Source organism: Neolamprologus multifasciatus, chromosome 10 (assembly GCF_963576455.1).
Source record: "Neolamprologus multifasciatus chromosome 10, fNeoMul1.2, whole genome shotgun sequence".
Taxonomy (NCBI): Eukaryota; Metazoa; Chordata; class Actinopteri; order Cichliformes; family Cichlidae; genus Neolamprologus; species Neolamprologus multifasciatus.
In genome coordinates, this window is record NC_140448.1 from 22,344,635 (window position 1) to 22,368,942 (window position 24,308).

General features: G+C 38.5%; 1 protein-coding gene across 1 annotated transcript in view; it reads left to right on the top strand.

Moving 5' to 3' along the window:
• Positions 1–22,051, top strand: part of pdlim4 (PDZ and LIM domain 4) — a 43,668-nt gene extending 21,617 nt beyond the window's left edge. The window contains exons 4-7 of the mRNA XM_085174282.1: positions 9,310–9,575; positions 11,468–11,625; positions 18,018–18,156; positions 19,632–22,051. Of these exons, the coding sequence (XP_085030408.1) occupies positions 9,310–9,575; positions 11,468–11,625; positions 18,018–18,156; positions 19,632–19,836 (768 nt within the window). The 3' untranslated portion in view covers positions 19,837–22,051. The remainder of the gene's footprint in view (positions 1–9,309; positions 9,576–11,467; positions 11,626–18,017; positions 18,157–19,631) is intronic.
• Positions 22,052–24,308: the final 2,257 nt, after the last annotated feature.

The window sequence follows — 24,308 nt, forward strand, 5'->3', positions numbered from 1 at the left end:
AAAAGCATTAGGTCCATATTGTCCTTGTGTCTACATTCTGTTATTTTGTATATCCGAAAAACTAACCAGAGATTGTGGCTTGTTGTACATTTAAATTCATAGACCGATCAAATTTCATGTTTTTAGCACCACAGGTAGAACTCTATGGCAACTTTTTAACAGTGTGGCTATCAGCTCAGGTCTTGCTTTGATTAAAATAAGAAAATACGAAGTTGGAGTGAGAAGAACCAACAGCTACAGGAATTTCTACAAACACAGACATGCATGACAGGAGGGCTTTGCGTGAGGGTAATATGAGAGCGGCAAATCTGTCTTCCTCATGCTTTTTTCTCTCTGTTTATCTCTTCTCTCCATCTCTCTTTACATCTTTTCCAGTCCTTCTTTTCTTCCTTACTGAAGTCTAAAAATGTTCTCTGGCATCTCATTTTATGAAGTAAACGCGGACAGCTGGAAACCTCCAAGTGAGGGCCACGTTATTGTCACGCTCAGGTGGAACCTTCTGTGCTTTACAAGAGGAAACATCCACTCCCTAGAGTCACATAAAGAACTCACTCTTTCTTTGTTTCCTTCTTTCTGTATTCTGATTCAGTTTGCCAACGTGACATTGCTAATTGTTCATGAGATATTTTAGAAACAGTGTATATACGAAAAATCGCCACATACCTCAGTTAACTAAGAATGTTTCAAAAGAAGGGCTATAATTTTAATCCAGTTAAGTTCAACAAATCCAGTGATGGCATCCTTCAGGCCTTTTGAAATTGAACATTTTCCTTTTTAATCATGAACTCCTTGACCAACTGGCTTTGTTGGAAATTCCAGTCCCACCAGTGGGAATTTTCTACTGAGCAGGAAGTGACACATGGAAGGAATGAAGTGTTTCCTTTCACCTTGGGAACACGGGAGATTGTCATAAAAGTCGGTGTGCAAATGATGTATTTTTGGATATGCGCTAAGCAAGCATATGACTTAATACTGTTGTATGATGGGGCTGTTTTGGGAATTTTGGAGGGTTTCTTTTACTAGTTTCAATGGGACAAGGGAGTGTTTCCAGGGAGTGCTAATGTCTTTGCAAGAGTGTCTACAAACTACCGGATACCATACACAACTTCCTGAAATAGAAATGATTGTGATAAAGAGTGGAGAGAGAGATAAAGCAGTGATGAGGTAACTGTCATAACAGAAGAAATAACATGACAACCAGTTTTTACCTAAGCTTTTACTGTACAGTTCTGGGAAGGTTAGTGAACTATAATCAGATATTTGGCACAACTTCCAAATTTAATGTAAAACAAAAGGATTAATATAATAATCTGGCTACAAATCAAGCTCCATACTTGGAAAAAGTAATAAAAAATACCTTTTTAATTCATCTTCAAGGTGCCAGAAGAATCTCAGTCCTCCATGTCAAGGTAGTCTTAAGTGTTTCACTTCTCATTCAATACTAAAAGCTAACTAAGTGCCAGATATTTTATACCCTATACCCTCACTATTAAAGCATCTAAAAGCACTTTAGCCAAGATGTCTTATGCATAACATCTTTTTTTCTTGTCAGAAACCGATAAATCTCTAATTAACATTATTTCCTGCCCCAGATCTTGATAGCCTAGAACCACTTTGATGATTTCTTCTTCATGTACAATATTGACTCAGTACTTAATAAACTATATGGACAAAAGTACTCAGGTACGGGGCACCAATTTAGCTCACTGTTTGAGCAGGCACCCATATGCCCTGTGGCTAAAATGGAGCACTTAGGTTTGAGTCCAGCCTCCTGTCTAGTCTTCACTCCTGAACTATTAAATAAAGACAAAAAAAAAAACCCACTATAAATCTAAAATAAATATTGAGACACATTGCAGCCAGAGGAGGTGCTCGACCATGGAAACCTGTACCATGAAGCTCCTGGAGCATGGCGTTGGTGCTGATGTTAATGCCAGAGGAGATTTTGAGCCCTGCAGTTATTGAGTCAGCGGAGAGTTGGCGACTTTTATGCACCATGTGTCTCAGCACTTGGCGACCACGCTCTGTAACTTTATGTGGGCTGCCATTTCGTGGCTGAGTTGCTGTGGTTGCTAAATGCTTCCACTTTGCAATGGTACTATTTACAGCTGATCGTGAAATATCTAGGAGAGAAGAAATTTCACAAACTGGTTGCAATGATGGCATCCACTTAAAATTAGCAACCTCTTAAGAACGACCCATATGTCACATGTGTTTGTACAGGCAGACTGCGTAGCTGGAGACTTTATTTTGTCCACCTGTGGCAATTGGACTAAAAACACCTGAATTCAGAGTAAACAGTCCATCCAATATCCAATGTATCTTCAGTAGTGCAGGTATTTATTGTCTGGCTCAAGCCCAGCCTTACTTTTAATCCAACTGAACTGAAGACAATTTGATTTGATGGCAAGTAAGATAATTAATGAAGCCAAATTTGATGTAAAAGCAATATAATGACAGCTTTGCATACAAAAATTCAATCACCTTTTCCAAAAGAAAAAATGCCTCTTGTAAATGGTTATCTAACCTTACGTCTGAATTTTAGCACTTGATTGTCAGTTTTACTGTTGGAATGGTTTAATGGAGGAGTAATGCAATACCATGGGTTACTGACATTTTGGGTTTTCAAAATTCCATGCCTTAAATTACACAGTGGCAGCTTCAAGTAGGTGGGAATGGCTCGCACTCAATGTTCGTCTAACAGTATTATTTGGCAGGGCAGTATGTAAATGCCATTCATGGCAACTGGCCTATTATTATAGCGATAGCTATTGTGGCTGAGTGCTGTGGCCCTGTGGAAAGAATGAGGCTCCACAATGCGGAAGCTGAGAGGTCTGGATCACACGTCACTCGAGCTTCCAGTCTCAGCCCAGGAGCTGGCAGCTGAAACTGAAGTCTCCAAGTTAACATTAACAGTGGCTGACAGATAGAGACCTTGCATGACTAATTCCTTCTTGGTTTGGATCTGATTTTACTCTTAAAACAAAAGTATATGAATATTTTTTTTCTAATGAATGGCACAAGGCTACAGTTCTCCAATTAAGAAGCATTAAGAACAATTTGCCTTTTTAAAAACCCAAATATAGTTTAAATGTTAAACTCTTCACATTTGTACTCAGGTAAAACAGATGGTGAGCTACTAGATTGATATATTTTGTTAACACAAAGTAGATTGCCATTTACCGCATGAAAATTCTGATTGTGTTTTAACAACATGGAGTTATTACTTGATTTCAGCTATTGAATGGGTCAGGTTTTACTTGATCCCCTGTCGGGAAAACTCAGATCAGCAGACCAGTAAAGCATTAAGAGAAAGTCATTTTAGCAGCTCCACAGGCATTTTAGATGTCAAGCCTGTGACCCCACCTATTTGGTTGTTTGTGTTCACTAATCAACCAGTCATCCCCAGAAATGTCAAATCAGTCTCCAGGTTTTCTTAATAGAGCCTTTCCTGCCCTGCTTGGCTGCCATCATATTGAGGGAGTGAAGTCGTTAAGCCCTCTTTGCTTATGGTCCAGAGAGACTGCAGGAGTCTGGGCTCATTCATATTTAGAAAATTGAAACTGTATGAACTTTGAGCAATGTACCTGTGTGTGTTTATTTTTATTTTTTTAATTTTCTGCTGCTTTTTCAAGGCCTTACACTGATATCAGGATGAGTACGTAGCTTTTATATGGAGGTCATTTGATGAACTTTGATCTGTAATTAGTTAGCCATGAAAAGTACTAAACTCCAAATGGCAACCAAAATGAGCAAAACAATCAACAATGATAAACCTGTTGGTCCTTTTTTTTTTAATTAATTTGATCATGTGATCATATGAAGTCCAAAAATAACATCTTTTAAAATAACATCAACTGTTTTAATGATTAAAAAAGGAAAAAAACAAACAAACCAAGTATATCTTCTGTAAAGCATTTTGTTGTATGGAACAAGTCTCTTACAGCTTACTGCCTTCACAGCTGCCCACGCGTCACCCAACAAAGTTAGTTTCCTTACTTAAATCATTTGACTTTCTCTACGAGATAAACTTATTCCAAACCAAATAGTAATGTTCCCCTAAATGCTCACATTTGAAATAAGCTGGATTCACCTGATATTTCTGTCATGCATTACAATGCTAAAGATAGCTACTTCATAACAAATTTAATTTCAACCCAGTGTGCACTGCACAGAACTAACGTGGACATGATATTATCTCAATAGTTTAATTCAATAGCACAAAATTGGTAAAAAATTAAATTAAATTAAAAAAAAAAAATCACATTTTTGTGATTAGAGCCTTAAATTCCACCATCTTTTAAAATCTTTCTCCATGCTCTCCCACTCACCTCCTGCTCCCTGATACCTCCTCTGGGGCTTGCCTTCCTCCCCTCCCAGTGAGGCACCCACAACCAGGACAAGGGAGCCATTAAAGGGCTGGTTTGTGTCTGACTAGTGGTGCAGAGCGCCATGTGAAAAGCTTAATTTTAAATGTCCAGGGGGATTAAACCTTGCAGGAGGGAAGCAGTACACTTGTGTGTGTGTATTATCAGGAATTTGAGCATGTGTGACTGGCCTCGGCCCTCAGTTAAAGACATATGATTTCAATTAAGGCTCACAACCTTTTTCTCTTCCTCGACCCATCCCCCTCTCGTGTGTCTACCACTTTCTAGCTAATATATAGTTGGGACAGGAGGTAAAACCTCTATCATCTCCCATTCAGTTTCTTATTAATCACAGTAACTTTTAATAGCAGTAACAAATAGCAGAACCCAGCAGTGTTCTATCTTTATGCTTTCTTTACTTTTTTGGCACATATGCTCTTACATGGCCAGCCTTCCTGAAGCATTAGCCATGCTTGGTTACCACTGAAAAACAGGTCAGTAAAATCAGATGGCAGCCTAAATTTATGAGCATACAGCGATAGATGATATTGGTTCTTACAAATAGTTACTGCTATTGGTTCCTTATCTGCATTCTGTGTTCCTGTGATTTCTCTTCCTCTTAGACAAGAGGAATGTAGTCAAGCCTTAGGAGAAAGTGTGGCTACTCTCAAGAGAGAAAAATTTCATTCAGTAAATGTATTTTGTTGAGGTCTAAAGATGAAGAAGAAAGTTGCTCATATTAATTTTAAAGTGTTATGACTAGATTTGAAAAGCAAGAATGGAGAATGAGCAGAACTGGGGCGATTAGGCATTCAGAAGATTAATGCAGCTATCACTTTAAGGCAAAATCTCCATTAAACCTCTAGTACACCTTTGAAATAGAAGAATAAATCGCTGTAATGGGGAAGTTGGCTTAAATCTGATATTTGTAATAAAAAGAAAATCAAGGCACTATACTTTTAGAGCAACATGAAAGCACTAAAAGGTTCTGAATGTTACCAAACTGGCATTTTTATAAGGCAAGTCCCAGATGTGCAGCCTTATAAATCTACCATCCATCCAAAGGAAATATCTGTGGAACAGACGTGCACAACCAGAGAGGAAAGAGTGTTATGAGGAGAACAAAAAACGACAAAAGGAATGGCTGGAGTATGTGGTTCAGTTGCCTTTGAAGCAAAAGGAAGCAGACCATATCATACAGGGTGTTAGGGTGAAAATGGGTAAATCTGTACTTGCTTCTGACAAGAGAGAAATCTAACTAAACAAGACTTTTTAAGAACTTTGGCATTGGTTTTACTCATTTCTTTTCACCGCGAAAATGTTATGACCCATGTGGCACTGGTTTTAAGTTTCTGATCCCCTTTTTCACTGAGATTGTATTCTCTTGGAAATTATACATCTTAGCTTGATAATGAGCTGGACAAAACCAGCTCATTTTACATCCACACATTTGCATGATGTTAAGAGTTTCAGGCATCTGTTAAGATGTCTCCTGGGCACCTCCCTTTGGAGTTTTTCTGGGCACACCCAACTGGGAGGAGACCCCAGGGTAGAGTCACAACCTGCTAGAGAGATTATATATATCTCATCTGTCCTATTTATTAATGTTTGGAATGGATTATACGCACCTTCTGGCCTATTACTAGGCGTGTTGTGCTTAATTTGAAGATAATTATAGGGGTGGCGATGGCCGACAATGGGTCTTTAATGGGCTGATACCATTTGAAGAAGGTGATTCTTTTAATCTCCAGTATTGTTATTTTGTGTCAAAGTGCAGTGCACGAAGCACGCACCATGCAACTCGACTGCTGATCATTTCTGATAATTAAAAGATATTTGCTAACTCCATATTCACATTTTTTCGGGACATTAGATCTGCCGACTTTGACTCAGTTGGCTTTATCAGAATTTGCATTCGTACTTCCCAAAACCTGTTACGTTCTCAGATGTGAAAAATCAGTTGAGTATTTCTTGTCCTTAGGCCAGAGGGTGTTTTGTGCTGCACAGATTACTTATCTGTGAGATTGATATTTGAAGTCAGTTTAAAAAAAATATATCATTCTGATAGAAAAGATAATATTATACATTAACATGTGGTTACCTGTCCCTCGCATCTCACTTGTACACATTAGTGTCATAACTGTAATGCCTTTACTGTCATTCTACTGCAGGGGCATGTAACGTAATACACTCTCAGGGATTTTCCTTTACATGTTTTGTTTGGTTTGTTTTAATTTCCTGAATCACCTACATGAATGAGCTTGCTTGTTGAAAGTTATTGTTCTGATTTTTATCTACAGATTTAGCCCCTGAATAAATATGAGAAATGAATAATGAGTGCTAAAAAAAACATGTAGCAACAGTGACTTCTGAAGAACTTCACCCTTGTAGCGCTTGGTATGTTCTTAAGGAACAGTAAGTTCTCAAAGGGTTGAAATAAAAAGAAAGCCGGCAGTAAATCATTGTATTGGAAATTAAAAAGAAAACCTGTCAAAGTGGAAGGAGGGAAGGGATACGAGCAGCCGTGTGATACTGTAAACCATTAAACAATATTTACAATCATCGAAACCAGTGTTATGACTATATTTTTAGCCGACCTCTCTCTTGCCATACTATAAATAGAACTAAGAACTGAGTGTAAGTACTGCAAATAGTACATTTTTTTCCAAGGGAGTCTTTATTTTTGTCAGAAATACAGAACCTTTGGAGAAAGTGTGTTAGTGTACCCCCGCACCCCCATTCCTTTTGGATGACGATGGGGCTTGCAGCACTGTACATTTCTGATTGATTGAGTGTCAACAAGGGTTTATCTATATCATGGTCATTCCTCAGATGACCTTGTAAAAATGGTTTGCTCACCATAAGTTTAGCCTTTTTTGTGCTTTGAAATCACTTTGCTTTCAGTTGACTGTTTACCAGCAGCCACATTATTTAAGTAATAAAGTATGGTAAAGAGCACAAGTGTAGGACTCTTCTCCATGCTTACTTGCACTGTCGCCTGTCTGTTGACAGTCATCTCTACCTACTGGATTGGACTGGTCTACGGTTAAGGTTAGGGTTAGGATTTGAGCACTTCAAAAATGATGTGGAGTTTGCCTCCTCTTCGCAGTTTTTTAGACCACTGTGGATAGACAGACAACCTACGATCTGAAGGAACCTTTTAGTTTGAGCTAAGGCGAATGAGGGTAACTTTGATTAAATTCCCATGAAGTCCCCCATCTGTACAAACAGGGCTAAAGATAACGACTGGAATCTGGTTTGGCTATTCCACTCAGTGGTAAGAATCAGGCTTCGGCTTGTCTCGTTTGCTTGGAGAGAGAGCCACAGAGAACTGGGTGTTTCTGACATCCTGACCAAAGACGGTTTGGCTCTCGGTTTCTAAGAGTGCTGAATCTCCTGTCTGCTTGTCTCAACTTTACCATGAATGGCTATCTGCTAGCACTTTGCCCAGAGAGTTACTGTGAGAGTTATATTTGTCTTTATTGTCCATGGTTGTTGGGAGAGTCAGATGAGATGTTTTAAATTTCTTGAAAGTCATCAGTCTTGACTGCAGGAGAGAATGACGAAGTGTTTTCCCAAGACCAGGATGTGGGGTTGTTGGTGTCGAAGAGGCGCTATGAAGTAGTAATTAAAAACTCTGTGTGTGTGTGTGTGTGTGTGTGTGTGTGTGTGTGCGTGTGTGTGGTCCAGGCGAGGGCAGAGAACAGGATGACATCCAGCAGGACCCTTCTGTTGAAATGACAGGTGTCCTGTCTGCAGAGGCGGTGAACCTCCACCACCTGTGGCTAAGGCCCTTTAAACTAGCCCAGACATAGCCACACATACACTTGCACACATGCACGCACTCAAACTCATTCTAGTGTCTCACAGTCAACAACAATCTGACTGTCTCCCTTACTGGTGCTTACTGCTGCTTAACTTGTAAACAAGTCATTTTATTCTTAGCTGAAATGTGTATAGTCTAAATTCATGGGTATGCGTGGGCCTCGTCTTTAGTAATTCAAGCTTGCTATTTAGCTCTCATAGTCAAAGCACTAAAACACCATGAGAAGTGGTGACATCATTGCAAATGTTGAAATAAAACCTTATCTGTAAAGTTCACTGTCTGATACGGATGAGCCAAGCTGGCAGTGGGTGTTATCACTGAAGCGTGCTGATAAACAGAGTGTCTCACTGTTGTCAGTGTTGTGTTGGTGCAAATTCATGATAAGGGCGTTGACCCAGCCATAAACACATTTACTGCGCATACAGTGGTGTAATTGTAGATTGTAATTGTCTCTGCATCTGCCCTGCATTAGTCCGGCACATTCTTCCAAACACGTTGAACACAGAAATTATATGGCAAGAGTCTAGAAAGTCTGCTGCAGCATGTCAGAAAGATAATAATTTAATCTTCTGCAGTATCTCAGCTCTGTCATCAACCATGAAGGTTTCAGCTCACAGAAGTAGCCAAAAAGCAGTACTTAAAATACACAAGTTAATCTGTTTTGACAGAAACATCTGCAGGAAATCTAATGCGAGCTCCTTCTTAATAAGCCTTGGTATTAAACAGGGAACAACACAAATGAAGTGGAAAAAGTTTTTTATTTAAACCTCATTGCTGCAAAGCCTCATTCGCAAACAACTGTTCATTTTCTCTCTGACGACTTGTGGTTTTCTAGTCAGGACACCACCGGGTTTGTTTTCTCTTTCATGTTCTCTTTTTATTCTCATTTCCTGAACCAGAACATAATGTTGTATGAGCTATAATAGCTCATTATCCTTTTTTCCTTCCTTATTACATTAGCAATTCTCCCTTAATGTAGGAAACTTACCAAAGAATCAAAGTTTCTCTGTAACTGCATACATTTTCAACCATAAAATTGTGATGTTTTCCTGTGATGCTGGCATCTGCTCTTCCTGTTTGGTAAACGTGTCTCCTCTTTTCTTTCCTTGGTTTTAGAATTTTCGTCCGATCACCAGCGGATATGCCAGTTACACCCGTAAACCTTCATATACCGCTGAACCCCAGTCACCTCAGGTTCCTCAGCCTGCTAACCTGAATAACGGACACTCCAGACCCAACAACGGACACAGCTATGGGTATGGCAATGGAACCGGGCACTCTCAGTACAACAACCCTGCAGGACTATATGCTCACAATGGAAGCAATGGGGACAGATCACTGCCGAGCAAGATGGGAGGTCTCAGCATCAGTGCCACACACAGGTGAGACAGCAATACCGTGTGCTTTCCAGGACTGTAAATCATAAGCATCCAGCCCCACCTTACTTGCACTTTTGACAGGTTAATCTACAGTTACTGTAGCGCTTGTTATTTTCAGATATTTACCCTCCTCTTTAAAAAAAAAAAATGCAGAAGCAACGGCAGTTTTTATTCTGAATGAAGATTTATTCTTAAATCTTCAAATATAGTTTAAAGTCTATTATTATAATGCAACAATATTTTCTTTTACTTATCTTGTGCACTTATCCCAAGTTTCTGGTTACTTCGCTAGCTAGAAATCCATTTGTTGTTGTGTTTACCTTAACAAAAAAAAGAAATCAATGAACCACGTGTATATAATAGCTGTTTATATCAGATTTCAAAATATCCCCCTCGTGAGTTTTCATGGACCTTTTTACACACATTATATCTGTGAGAAAATCACACAAGGAAATAGCTTTACCTTTCCCTCCACTGCTCCTAAAAACAATCATCCTATCTATTATTAAAGCCTCACCAGTTTCCTCGCAGGTCCCTGTGCAGACACTTAACACAGAGACGCAGAAACAAACACACTCTGGATGTCTTTTGATACAACTGCACAGATAGCCTTGTGGACTGTAAAAGGCATTTGCTGTCTTGTATCCCCTCAAGTGGGCAATAAATGTGCATGTTCAGTCTCCCGGTGAAGATGCTTTTGCGCACTCCTAGACACAGCCCCCACGTACGCACACAAAGTTGCACTCAAGTGTTTTAACACTATCTCTGTTGCCTGCTGTCAGTCAGTTTCTCTTACACACATATTACACAATTCTGTCTGCTCTCGCTTTCTCTCAATCACTCTCACTTTCATGACAGCTCAGGCTTTTTCTCTCAGACACACAGTCAGACTCCTGAAAGGGCATCTGGAGACAGACTTGTATTTAAGTGTGTCTGGACTTGCACACATCTGTCAGCAGTCCTAGTCATCTTCCAGAAGTTAGAATGTTTAAACTTTTCCAAATGACGGGAAGCACTGGGAATAATTTGATAGATGACATAAGGAACAGAAGTATAATACAAAGCTGTTTTGATTAAGACTTCATGCCTTGAGACAGAAATACAAAAAAATGATGCACCGATGCGCTCTATATATACAGTTTTAATTAGAAAAGAAAAATACTGTAGTTCTTCCTTACTCTTTCTCCTTACCGCATATGGCTACAGCCATCTGAAACTTTGAGTTTCTTTTATTCCTCCCTTGGTCCCAAAACACATTTTGACATCACAAAAATATGTGACTATAAGTGGCTATATTTGACATCTGCTTAAAAACAAAAATAGATTTTCCCAGGATTCACAACTTTATCCTTTAGGGAATACTTATTGTTTTGTTTTTGTTTTTTTATCCTCGTATTTAGAAGATGGAATCTCCATATCTGTAAAGTTAAGCCAAAGCAGTAGTGGCCTGGGGAAAATCAAGAAAAATGCTACTTCTCACTTCATTTGTCACCTCAATAAACAGCAATCAGATATTTCAGCTTGTTTTTTTTTTTTACCATATTGTACGTTCTCTTCTGATGTTGCATTCCGAAAAAAAAAATTATTAGGGTATAATTTCATTATTGGATAACTTATAAATAAATTATAAGTGTGTAGTATCCTTGTTTTTTTCATCTGATTCCTTACCTCACTCATTATGTTTGGTTTCAAAGAGAAATCATGATAATACGGCAAGCAGAGGGCTTCAAAACAAAAGCCAACAAAACAGTAGGTGACGTCATGGTGGCGATGTCCTATTTTTATGTATAGTCTACAGTCTTGGTGGATCACTAAAATAAATTTATGTTTCATGTCTTGTCACGGTTGAATTTAAAATGGGTTATACTGAATATTGGTTTCATTGAATCTTTCAGCCCAGAGCCTCCAGTACAGTCTCCTGTGAGCCGTAACGGATTTGACACGGAGTCAGACGTCTACAAGATGCTGCAGGACTATGAGGAACCTGTCTCAGAACCCAAACAGTCTGGCTCCTTCAAATACCTCCAGGGAATCCTGGAGGCTGAGGATGGAGGTATGGATTCATGTGTTTGCATATTTGTGTGTCTGCTTATCATGTGTGTAAAAATTAGGCATAAAAAAGCATGTGAGTGTTCACTCACTGAACCTTTTAAACTTTATTTGGAGAGATCGCCCATTGCTGCTAAAGATTCTTGTTGACATTATTGCACCAATTAACTTTATTGTGAAAGTAAAGTCATTTTATCTTGCTGATTAACCAGTTTGCCCACTACATTTCCAAAAATAGCCCAAGCAATTCAGTTAGACTTGTTGTTCAACACTTCAAAGCAAAAAACTATACATATATATTGCTTTTAAAAGCCTGAAAACGAGTAGATAATTTTATGTTAGAGAAGAAATTAAGCTTTAAAACTGCCAGTTTTAAGTTTGTTTTAAGTTTGTGTATATTTTCTCTATTTATGACAAGCTGTCATGCAAGAAACCAAACAAACAACACTATATTTATACTTTACAGCAATGATAATATCAGCTGTCAGAATAATTGTCGGTGCCACATACCAAACAGGTATAATGCACAAAGTATCTGCACATCTGTACAAGTATAAATGTAAACGGTGGAAATTTCTGAGTAACTATTTCCTCTAATGCAGATGAGTCTTGTGATTCCAGTTAAAGGGACTTCTTGCACAGGCATTCGTTCACTGACTGTTATGAACTCTTCTGTCTAAGTAGCATAGTTTTCCTTTTATAGAAATACACAGCAAGGTTAGGGGACAGATAGGAAGACATAGGGAGGAAAACAAGATAGAAAGTAAAAAAACCAAAACAAACCCAAGACAAAGGAAGCAGGAGAAAGATTAAGTGCTTTAAAAAGCTTGCATGCAGATTGACAGGGGGAGTTTTTGTAGGGCAATTTACTGCAAAAACAACTTTACAAAGGACAATAAAGTGAGAAATATGGTTTTCCCGTCTGCCTTCTGACCGCCTGGAATTCCAGCTTTTGAGAAGGGAGTCATATGATGCTGACAGCAGCAGGGAAAAGCTAATCCCTGGAACTAAAACCTTCTCTTCACGTTCCATGTTTACTGTTAACGCAGCGCAAGCCCGTTGGTATGTTCAAACACAAATAGTATGGGCCTCAGAGAAAAAGATCTGTCACCAGTGACTAAGGATTTTCTAAACCTCAGATATTAACATTGACACATCTTTAAAAAAATTCCTTTAACCCTAATTACATGTAAAAAACCACTATATAAACTTCTCCACTGCTATAAAAAAGCTCTAATGAGTAAGTACGTCATCTTTGTAATGCTAATTCTTACTCAAATATCCGTCCCCCATCCAAAGAGGGTATACAAACTGACTATACATATACTACATACTGACTATACCTACTATTACATCAGCTTTTGATATACGCCAGTTATCCAAGATTTGGGAAATTTATTTGTTATCACAGCTAATATATTATTATTATTATTATTATTATTATTAGTAGTAGTAGTAGTAGTAGTAGTAGTAGTAGTAGTAGTAGTAGTATTGTTGTTGTTATTGTTTTTGTTATAGTAAATATATACGTACATAAATAAATAATTGTATTTTTTCAGGATCTACAAATCAAAACAGAATTTAAAATGGCAATAAAATGTTAAAATAAAAGACAGTAGACAGGTATTGCAACAAATTAATAAGAAAATTCAGTATGGATGTAGATTTCAATTCATTTGTACCATGAAAATGTCTTCTGTTTGTTTTTGTTTTTTTGTTTTGTGTTTTTCATCAAATGCAAGTCCATGTTTACTAGATAAGATTATATAACTCACAACTGCTGGCTTTAATTTGCAGGGTAAATGATGTTGAGGGCTGTGTTCTAACCACAACAGGATCATTTCCACCTAAGTAGTTTTTGGTGCCTGAATTTATACAGGAAGTGTAATCAAATAAGAATGAAAAAGTAAACTAATGAGCAAAACACAAAACTCCTGAATGAGACACAAACCTCTTTTAGTTGGCGGGCAAACTCGTGACTTATTCTTTTGCCAACCCTCCAACCTCCAAATGTGGACGTTTTTAATCTTTAAAAGAAGATTATCTCACCTTAATGCCAGGGCTAGTGCAAAAGGGCACCAAATTCGAAGTAAAACTTATCAGGACAGCAGTATGCACTGGATATTTACTACAAATAAAACACAAAATAGTTTTTAAAAAAATCAAGTCTCTGAACTGGCATTATATAATGTTTAAGAGTTTTAGATAATTTAGAGTAGCATGATTTAAAGGTTTTCTTTCCCTGTAGAATACTCCGCTGTCTGGTTATTACATCTCAGGATCAGCCTTTGATGTGAGAGCTGACAGGATAATTAACAGCACAGGGAACAATGTAAACTTCTTCTGTGGGGAGACCTGGATCGGAGCCAAACCAGACTGTTTTCATAATTTGTCACTTCTTCTAGCAGTTAAAGCAATAAGATGCTAACAACAGATGAAAAAGGTTGGATGAAAATGCAGATTTTAGGACTGGTGGATTAAAGAGATTAAAGGGACCTCTTTTGTCTGCTGTCATCTGCCTTTCAGCTTGAGTGACTGACAGGTTGATTGACAGACTAAATCCTCAATGAAACAGAGACTCTAAGTTTCATCAAGCTATCTGTGCCTTTGTTGATTCAAAAGCTACCTGTGTCTTTGTTTCTATTCTGTGTTAGAGAATTAAATCCTTCTCCAGATGCTGCTTGTTTCCTTTTCTTTTTTATTGTGAAACAAGTAAAAAAAATACTGAATTTTAATGAGTGTCTTACATTGCAGGAGTTGGTTCCTTTTTGGAGGCTAAAGCCAGTGTAGAGGTCGTGTTGACTTTTAAGGGCTTTTAAAGTTAAAGCAAACAAAAGTGTCAGTTTACCCAGGATTCCACAGAGTCTTCCATGGTTTGGTTGCAATGTGGATGGAGCGGTGGTGTGACTGTTAAATAGGAAAGTTGGGGTGTTTTAGGAAATACTGCAACAACATTACACTTGAGTACATATCCTGTTTTCCACAAGAGGACATTGTTTTAGCAGCAAGGACACATACAAACACAAAGATGTGAAATGTGGAAAGATAAAAGCAAGGAAAACAGCAACATGAAGAATTAAAGATAAGAACACTCAAATGCTAAGCTGTGCCACAAACCAAAATTCAATCTGCACTGTTGCAGATTGAATTTCATAATTTTCACCTTTACTGCTGATCGTTTGAGGCAAAGTTTGAAGGAACACAGACCGGGGAGTGTTTTGTTTCTTTAACAGTTGGAAAAAGAAATAAACACAGTGCCAGTGACCCCTGAAAAATACTCCAGACTCAAATGTTGTTTGTTTAAAGAAATTTCCAAGACAGGTTCAGGCTGTGTCCTTTCTCAGAAAAGACCTCTCAAGAGCACATCAATCAGCAGGACTGTTTTACTTTCAAAGTATAACATTCATCACATTTCTGATTGCCTCTTGGGTTACACCACTAATACTTTTACTTAACATGTGGGATATTTAAAGGATCTCTCCAAAATGACCACAACTGAAAAGGGTAAAATGATGAAAATGAACATAACACTATTTGGGGTCCCAATTAACCAGGCAATGTCAAAAAAAGAGGGGTTGGGGGGGCGGGGGGGGGGGGGGTGAAAGAGAAGCAAAATGCATCTAAAAAAGAGGGTTTCTAGGTGGCTAAACATGTGATTCTAGCAGTGTGAAGCGATTTCACGGTGATGTGACATGAAAAAAGACGTAATTGATATTTGGTGTTAACAGCCCGTTGTAATTTGTTACGCTTCTGTCAATTGGCTTACATTTAATTATGCTTTTTTTCAACGGTGTGTGGCCCCATATAAAAACAGCAAATCTTCCTAAACATTTCATCTGATCTTTCTCGTCATATTTTTCTTGGCATTATTTTTGACAGATTATTTTTGATAGAATCCTTCCTTCTGAACATCTTGGATGAAACCAAACCAACACAACACATGTTTCAGGAACAAATCAAGATGTCCTTGAAGAGTTGTAGAAACAGTACCTCTCAGTAGCTGTTGAAAACGACACTGATTCCCACTGCCTTAAATTCTGTGAAGCTTCGCACTCTGTGTTTGACATGGATGGTGGGCACAAGTGTGCCTGTCTGTTTTACAGTGCGTCTGCTTGACATTAGTCACAGATTATAGTGTGAATGTTACATGGGGTGAGATATGTGCTGCAAATGGCCAACTTGTCACTGTCGATCAAACGATACATTCGTGTGTTTGGCAGCAAAATATAGCAGGCCTGTGTGGAATGGCTTTTTTTTTTTAGGTAAAGCAAGAGCTGAAAAGCCCCCTTTTGCACTTATTTATGACTGTGGTACAAAAAATGCAATAGCCTTCCCGTTTGTTAGAAAGTCATGGTTCCATTAGAGTGCCTTAATGGGCAATTGAGGCATTCATCCCAGAAATAACATGGTCTGATAATATCATGTCTTAAACACACTATGGAGCAGTCAGAGGCTAACTGACACTGAGGGACAGAAATCACTTTGAGAAAGGTGCCAGATGTACGGTAATTACACTGTGGTTACTGGTAGTCATAGGTGGCCTTTTTGGCTGAATGGCCTCTGCTGGCACATCATCAGCAAAGGGAAGTCCTGTAGTGGCTGTGCTCTACTGATTTACTCTGCTGTGCTTGGAAGCATTGTACTGGCTCCAGATACCCACTATAAAATATCCCCTTTAATGCGTTCCAGTCAGGCATGACTAAATACCTGATTGTCTTAGAATTCACTTCTAATAAGAAATGACAACCATGGGAAGGTAGTAACACGCATCTACCACAGCACAACCATTTAAACAACCTAAAATCTGTTTTAAAAAATCATATCAATACCAATTATGCCAGAGCTGCCCTAAATTTTTTTTTTATGTTTCTTTACTTATCCACCAGCGTGCAAATGCTCTTTGATCAAAATAATATTTTTTTTAATGCTAAAATATAATTATTGTGATTGTCCACGATTCTTAAAATTCACTGTTTTACAGTATTTACTTGCACTCCTGAACAGGAAAAGTAGTTTTAGTAGTTAAAAATGTTCTTAAATAACTTCTTCACAGTCCATTTTATGTATAAAAACACAAATTCAGTTTGTTACTTGCATAATAAATAACAGTCATTTTAAACCATTTTTAACAGTATTTTTAAAAAGATTTGCAGGTTTCGTTTTTTCTATAACAGATGGCTTGATAAATTTGTTAAGCCGTTTGTAAGCAGTATGATGAATCTCTTTACAAACCATTTTGCGTCTTTCACATGCGTCGTGTGATTGTAGCATATCGATGTGATGTGATGAGGTTCCATGAGGTACTTTCCTTGCTTGGTGTCGAGCCAGGCTGACTGATGCATTCCTCCCAGGAAAGGCACTGCAGAATGTGACACTTGAATAGGGATCACGGGAAGGTGCCAGAGACACAGAAGAGGCACACAAAATGGGAAGAAAAGAAGGAATTCTGTGAATGTGATGTAAGGAGAACAGACAAGCAGAGCCCAAAAAAAAAACATAGAAAAACTGGCAAATGTTTCTATCGGTATGTCTTGTAGGATTACTGTGTACATCGGTACTACAGTTTTTGCAGTTTCAATAGAACGGGGCTGAAGAAGAGCAAAAATGTTACTGTTTTTTTATTAAAGCTTTACCATGACTTGTCCCCTGGTTCCTGCAACCATGAACCAGGGGTTCAGGGCAGTTGCTGGGTCTTTGCTGTGTGGTTAATGCAGTGAATCTTGTTCATTTCAGTGTTAAAGTGTAATAATATTAGTTGGATGTTTTGCTTGAGGTCCTCACTTGCATGTACTTGGACAAACCAGCAGAAACATCTTCATATCCAACAGACACTATGTGTATTTCATATGTGTTGCTAATAATATAATAACACAACCACTGATTAGTAACGGTGTGCTTGTTGTGTTAACAACTGAGAAAAAGAAACTATCTCAGTTACACTTCTTCCAAGTGTATCTCACAAAGGCGCTTGAGAGTCACACAAAGTGAAAAATGGTTGAGTGGTGAACAGAAACTACAGACAACTCATGTAGCATTCCCTTTCAGGAACCTATGTGACTTTTCACCTTCATTTAACAGAGTAACGCTAACGTAACTTTAATTGAAAGAAAGCCAGAGAAATATGGAGACATACAGTCTGAAGAGATAAAAAAGATGGCAACTGGGCTTTCTAAAACTTTAACTTAAAGAAGTTCAATCACTTTCTTTCTCAAGCTCCCAAAACTACCATGACCTGAATGAGTGAGAACCTACAAACACATGGAGACAGATATAAAATACGCTTACCAGAGGGATACAGAGGAAGTGTTGTGATATCTCAGTGTCTAGAATCCCTGGAGCATGATGTACTTGCTTATTTTTCAAGTATGTCTCTTAACGACATATCGTTTTTAATAGGTGTGTCACCAACGGAGAGAATGAGAAACTTAAAGTCTCCCGTCAGATCTCCAATCCCCAAGTTGGGAAGCCCCATCCCCAGCCCTATGTCTGGTCTTCAGAAACTACCCCAGTGCACACGGTGCTGTAACGGTATTGTGTAAGTATTGTGCAAATTCTGACTTGTATATCCTAAGATGACAATAATATGTAAATAATGGGGTCATATTGGCGAGGGACTCTTTGGGCTGTGTGTAATATAAAAACATGTGCATAAAATATAAAAAAAATGTACTTTTACATTTCAAGAAGCCATAAAAGTGATTAACTTGAAAATTTGCTACGGTACAGTACAGACAAAATAAACATGACATTGGAGATTTAATCGATTTTCTGTTGAAATGCTTGTGAGGTTCAGCAGGAAGTTATGCATCTCCCACTTATTTTATCATTCTGTCTGCTGCCATAAAGTTTAAGAGTATGCGAGGTGAGTCAAGGTTCTTCCCCGATTTTGAAAACAAAGAAGTGATCTTTCACTGGTCGACATGCACCGACAGGCCTTTCAATAAGTCCTCAGAAAGCTCTGCTCCCATTTATCATTTTAATGATTAAACCAAGCCATCCTCCACACCCTTTCCCATGCACACATTCTTCATACACGTATTGTGAATTGAACACACCTTTTGACAAACTAACCACATACACCGGTAATCCCCTCTCTAAAAAAGCAGCTGAAGTTAAAGAAATGTTTAAAAAATGATGTCATAAGCTTATTTTCAGTGTTAACAAGAGAACATTGTGGAAGCTTGTGCAGTATAATACGGCTGCTGTGACCTAAGCGCTTTTTACAGTCTTTAAAGATGTATTGAACACTGTGTCAGGAGTTTATCCTGCGAGTCATGCGGCCACTTTGGAAAAGCAAAGCACCAAGTTTATGATTTAATGGTCGTTGGCCCCAATCTCAAGGCCAGACAGGAAATTCTAATTGGAAACTATGAATGAACAACGTCCCTAACACTTTTGTCACCGTGCAGCTGAACAAAGTTCTTCTAAATTCACTGGTGCCAATAAGTAGCCATGCAGCGGAATAAATGTTTGACTGTTTAACAGCGTGTAACCTTTCTGCCACCTGAAGCTGACACACGGCATGTGATGAGCTGTATTCAAATGCTTGCATAGGTACAGTGGCTATAAAGTATAATTCCTGATTTGCATAGATAATGCAACATTTGATGAACAACTGTGAGTCATTCATTTTTGCTTAACCTCTTCTGTGATGAGGACATCTTTCAAAAAGTCAGACAGCCTTTAAAGGAAAACTGCATTTTGCAATTTGCTTATCTGTCCAGTTTCCGATCACGCATTTATGCATTCATATCTTCCTCTATTGCTAAAAAGGTGAAACATAAGCCTTGAACACAGTGTGCACTCTTATTTAGGACATTAATAAATGTTAAAGAGCAGGACTGAATAACAGGCTTAACCAAACTACGTCATCAGTGTTTATCATGATCCAGTAGAAGCTGCAGTAATATTTGCAGTAATTCACTTCTGCAGCTGCAGGATTTTATAACTTGTTACATTTATTTACAGTATAGTAAACTCTTTTTTGTCCTCTTTTGTCTCTACGTGTAGTGGCACCATCGTGAAGGCCCGGGACAAGCTCTACCATCCTGACTGCTTCATGTGCGACGACTGCGGCATCAACCTAAAGCAGAGAGGCTACTTCTTTATCGAAGACAATCTGTACTGCGAGACCCACGCAAAGGCCCGCGTCCAGCCTCCCGAGGGCTACGATGTTGTTGCTGTGTACCCCAACTCCAAGGTGGAGCTGGTCTGAGATAAAAGAGGGGGGGCTATACTGTAATACAACTGGTAAACCAAAATATTGTAGAATGCGGCTACTGAGTTTACTCGCCTAAACTAATCAGGGTCTGTCAAGCAGGAATGCTTATCTTGGGTCAGTTTTGACTTTAGGAGAGTGAAATTTGCAATTGAGTGATCCCAGATCAGTGCTTCCACACTGACAGACTTGATGAATGCTTTTTATATTGAGCATATCGAAATCTGTTGACAGAATACAGCTTTGGTAAGATAAGCATCGCAAATCTCCAGACTATTAAAAGGTTAGTGTTGTATGTTATAGTATTTAAACTGGCAGCCCTAAGCTCGAAACCAGTGTTTTACAGGAAAAATGCATATGCGCATTCACATTGGACTCACAGTAGCAGAATATTCAATGCAATGCTGTAGGCAATGAAATGTGTACACATGGCAAAACTCATAAGAAAACAGATATGACTACTCTTGCTTTTTTACTGATCAGGTTATTACAAACGTAATCTCCCACTTAAGCCTTACACTAACTTTAAGACACCATGTGCATTATCACAAAATATTTTTGAGCTGATTTGCTGGGATGTGATGTGATGAGCTGTGCCGAGGATGTGGTTATTAGCTTCGAGGACTAATTTTCACAGTTCTCTTCTCACCACATAATATTCCAAGTCCTGTAAGGTATTCTGATATATTGTTCAAGTCCTGGTTATGGGTTAAAAGGCATTTTTTCCTTCACTATAATTTAATAATATACTTATTTTTGGATGGATTTTAGCATTTCTAACTCACATTTATGCAATTTACCTTTTCTGTTGCAAAACCGGGGAACATTTCTGTTTAGTTTCCACTTTTTTCTTCTGCTCACTTGTCAGTTATGCAAACAAAATAAGCAATAGTTCACTTGAAGCATATCTCTAACAATGTCTGGAATGTGTCAGTATGTTTTGGTGACTGGGTTTGCTGAACCTCTGCTTGTAATAAATGCCTCCGTTTGCAGCTATGCAAGCACCACCTTCTGAAAGGTAAAAAAATCCCTGCTGGAAACATCCTGAAAACTCTGTGAGAAACTCTAGAATTTGTTGGGAGTCAACTTCAAAAAATGATTCCCCCCAGATGTGAAGAAATGCGACTTAAATGCTAAAGTAAATTAGTTGAATGCAGTGCATGCATTTGAACATTTTAAGTGGGTGTGATGCACATCTGCGAATACAATGTAGGTAGGTGGTGCTGGCTTATGCACCTGACTGCGAGAGGAATTTCACTTCTCACACTGAAGAATTCCTGTTCACAAGAGCACAGAGTTCACTGGGCGCTGAGCCTTCAGGTTGACATCAGAATTCTCTCCACCTCTCATGACAGCTTTTAAAAACGATTGTGTGCATTTGAGACTGGAGACATAGCCACAGAAATCTGTTAGGACCGTGTAAACTGGGACTTCACAACCTACAACATGTGGGAGCAATACTCACTTTATTTCTTTCTTCGTTTTTTTGTGACCCCACTACATACTGTAAATTCTTACAGTTACTTTTTGGAAGAGACCAAAAGACAGAAGTTCCCGCAGTGGCTTCAGATTTCTACAGCCAAGCCCTTAAGGCTAATGAAATATATTTCTACATTTCCTCAGAGAGAAGGGGGGAAATAAATTTAGGGACTGAGGTAGGGTGAGAAAGAGAAATGAGGGGACGACATGTATTTTGTTTTCTTGACAGAAAAACTTTCTGTAAGAAACGTGTAGCAATCAGTCTTAGCTTATTGTGAAATAATGTAATGTGTGGTGGAGTCAACGTGGTGCAGAGGAGCAATGATGTCCTTAATTTTAGAAATATTGCTAACAAAAATACTTCTGCAATTTGAAATGGGAATAAATTTTTGCATTGCTGATTTCCATTCTGTTTTCCAGATAGTAGCAGTGATGTTTAGCTGCTGGTATCTACCCAAGCTAGTTACGTGTAAATTATTTGAAAAATATATTGCTACCACATTGTGTCTTTGGTATTGTACATATTTGTTTCATTGTGATTGCTTTAACACACAGTATAGATCATGTCACTTGCGTGCCTTCGCAAACCCTGTCTAGTCTTTAAATAATTTCTGAGACACGAATCCTCTCCTTGTATTTAACTTATTGTTCTACCAACACATGTTTTTGTTCTGGATCTTCTTATTTGCTCTTTTTTTTCTAGGTTCTAAATAAAATGAAAAGTGCTTTATGATGGCATGATCTTTCACATTCTTTCCTGGGCTTAACTGCTGGATTTTACCACAAAAATGTACAAAAACACAAGAGACTCAATTTGTCTTAATTTTACACCCTAGCTCTGGCATGGTCCTTTCTTCATATTGCATGTGAGACCACAAGACTGCAATATGTGTGCTTTCTAACCAAGACCACATTACAAAACCCTTAAATGGAATAAAAATGAAGAAGGTCTTGATTTAGAAAGGCACTTTTACTTTTGTGTGATTTTCTGAGAAATCACAGAGAAGCAGCGTCTTAATTATCGAGTATAGTTTTAATATAATGTCAAATGGATATTTTGTCACATCAATAATGTAAGGATGAACTACACTTGCTGACTGGACACACCTAAGAGGATATTTCCTGTGGTTATATGCCTAATTCGTTGCTTTAGTAAGCCTCCATCGTTGACACCTAATATGAATAGCATTGGTCATTTCATTACAGTGCTGATACTGCAGAGAAACTTTGGCTGCTAGCATTCATGTGAAAAATACTTTCTCAAAACCCTCCTAAATCCCCAACCAGTGCCCGACTGTGCCCTGTGTCCATTCCTCAATGGTGTATTTTGGTGTCATAAGGGAGACCTACAGAATGTAAGGCAGGTGGTTCTAATGTTGTGGCTGATCAGTGTACTTAAAGCATAAGCACGTAGCTAAACAGATTTAATGAAGCCCCTTTATATGTATACATAATGGCTCCCAGAGTGCCTCAAGCAGCTAAAGACAGACAGTGATAAGGAATGGGAAGCAGAACTATCATGGAAGACCAACCCCTCATGGGGTATACCATAAACAAATAGGGGGAGTGATGGACATCAAGAGGTCCTATCCCTGGGTAGAAAAAGGACAGTAGAGCGGATCTGATCATGTCACAAAAACAGACCTTAACCAGCATATCCATACAGGCAGAGATCTACCACAGCCAGCAGGACCCCAGTTGCAGACTGTGCAAAAGTGCCCAGAGACTGTCAACACATTATAGGATGTAGGATTAAAGTTGGGACAGCGTACACTTTAAAGCACAACCAAGTGGGACAGGAACATTTGTGCCACATATAGACTAGAAGTCCCCAAGTCCCAATAGGAAACATCAGCAAAGGTCAGTGAGAACAACACAGTTCTAAACAGACAAGCTGATGATGGCCAACAAACCAGACACTGGTGGTTGACAAAGAGCAGAATAGCACAGTCGGGATAGCTGTGGCAATACCATTAGACAGCAATGTGAGAAAATAGTCCCAGGGCTGAAGGAACAGCTGGAGCAGATCTGGAAGTCCAAAGTGGTCCCAGTGGTAGGAACATTAGGAACCCCCAAACAAAGAGAGTGGATACAGCAGATTCCAGGTACAACAACAGGGGTCTCTATCCAGCAGAATAAGAGCAGCTAAAACCTAATATATGTGTATAATATATATATTATATATATATATATAATTTGTTATTAGAATGAGTTAAACTTCAGCAAGTGAAAGAGAAATCAGTATTTGAAGGACAGTAGGAATCTAAAAGAATGATAGAAGGTGAAGCAAAGGGCTAAGTTCACTCCTACTTCACAGCTGCTAATGCTTCAGACACCCGTAACACTCATAATGTTTACTTTTCCCTATCTTTTTTGTTTTACTACTATACTACAAATATACTATATATATATATATATGTGTGTGTGTGTGTGTGGGTATTTGTGCCACTGCAAGGGTTCAGACACAGAGAAATTTATGAAATAAAAATTAAAATGACCTCAATTTTGGTGCAGATTCCCTTCACACTAAAAAACTTCCCAGACCCACACAGTGAGGTGCAATGAAAACAGGCAGTGAGATATACAGCTGTTGCGTGCTAAGACTTCTGCTTCAGCAATAAACATTCTTAAAGATAAACATTTCAAGTTGCTCAGAAACACAGCTTGCTTTGCTCTGCAGGCTGCAGCATCACAAACTAAGCAACTAAGACTGTGAAAGCTGACTAAGCAATTTTATTACTTACCAGATCAGCAATCTAGCCAGTGTCGGCCAAGTTTATTGTGTTGAACTTCATGGAAAACGCTTCCACATACAGTATAGACATCTCACAATAAGTTTGTGGATAAATCAGAATAGACTCGGTATACTTTTTTTTATGGTGGAACAATAAATCAGAGTTTAATGACACGCCCAATGCAATATATTTAATCCTTGGCTGCAATAGTTAGGGGCTATGTCATTCTGGAGCCCTCCGGTAGAAGTACAGGCT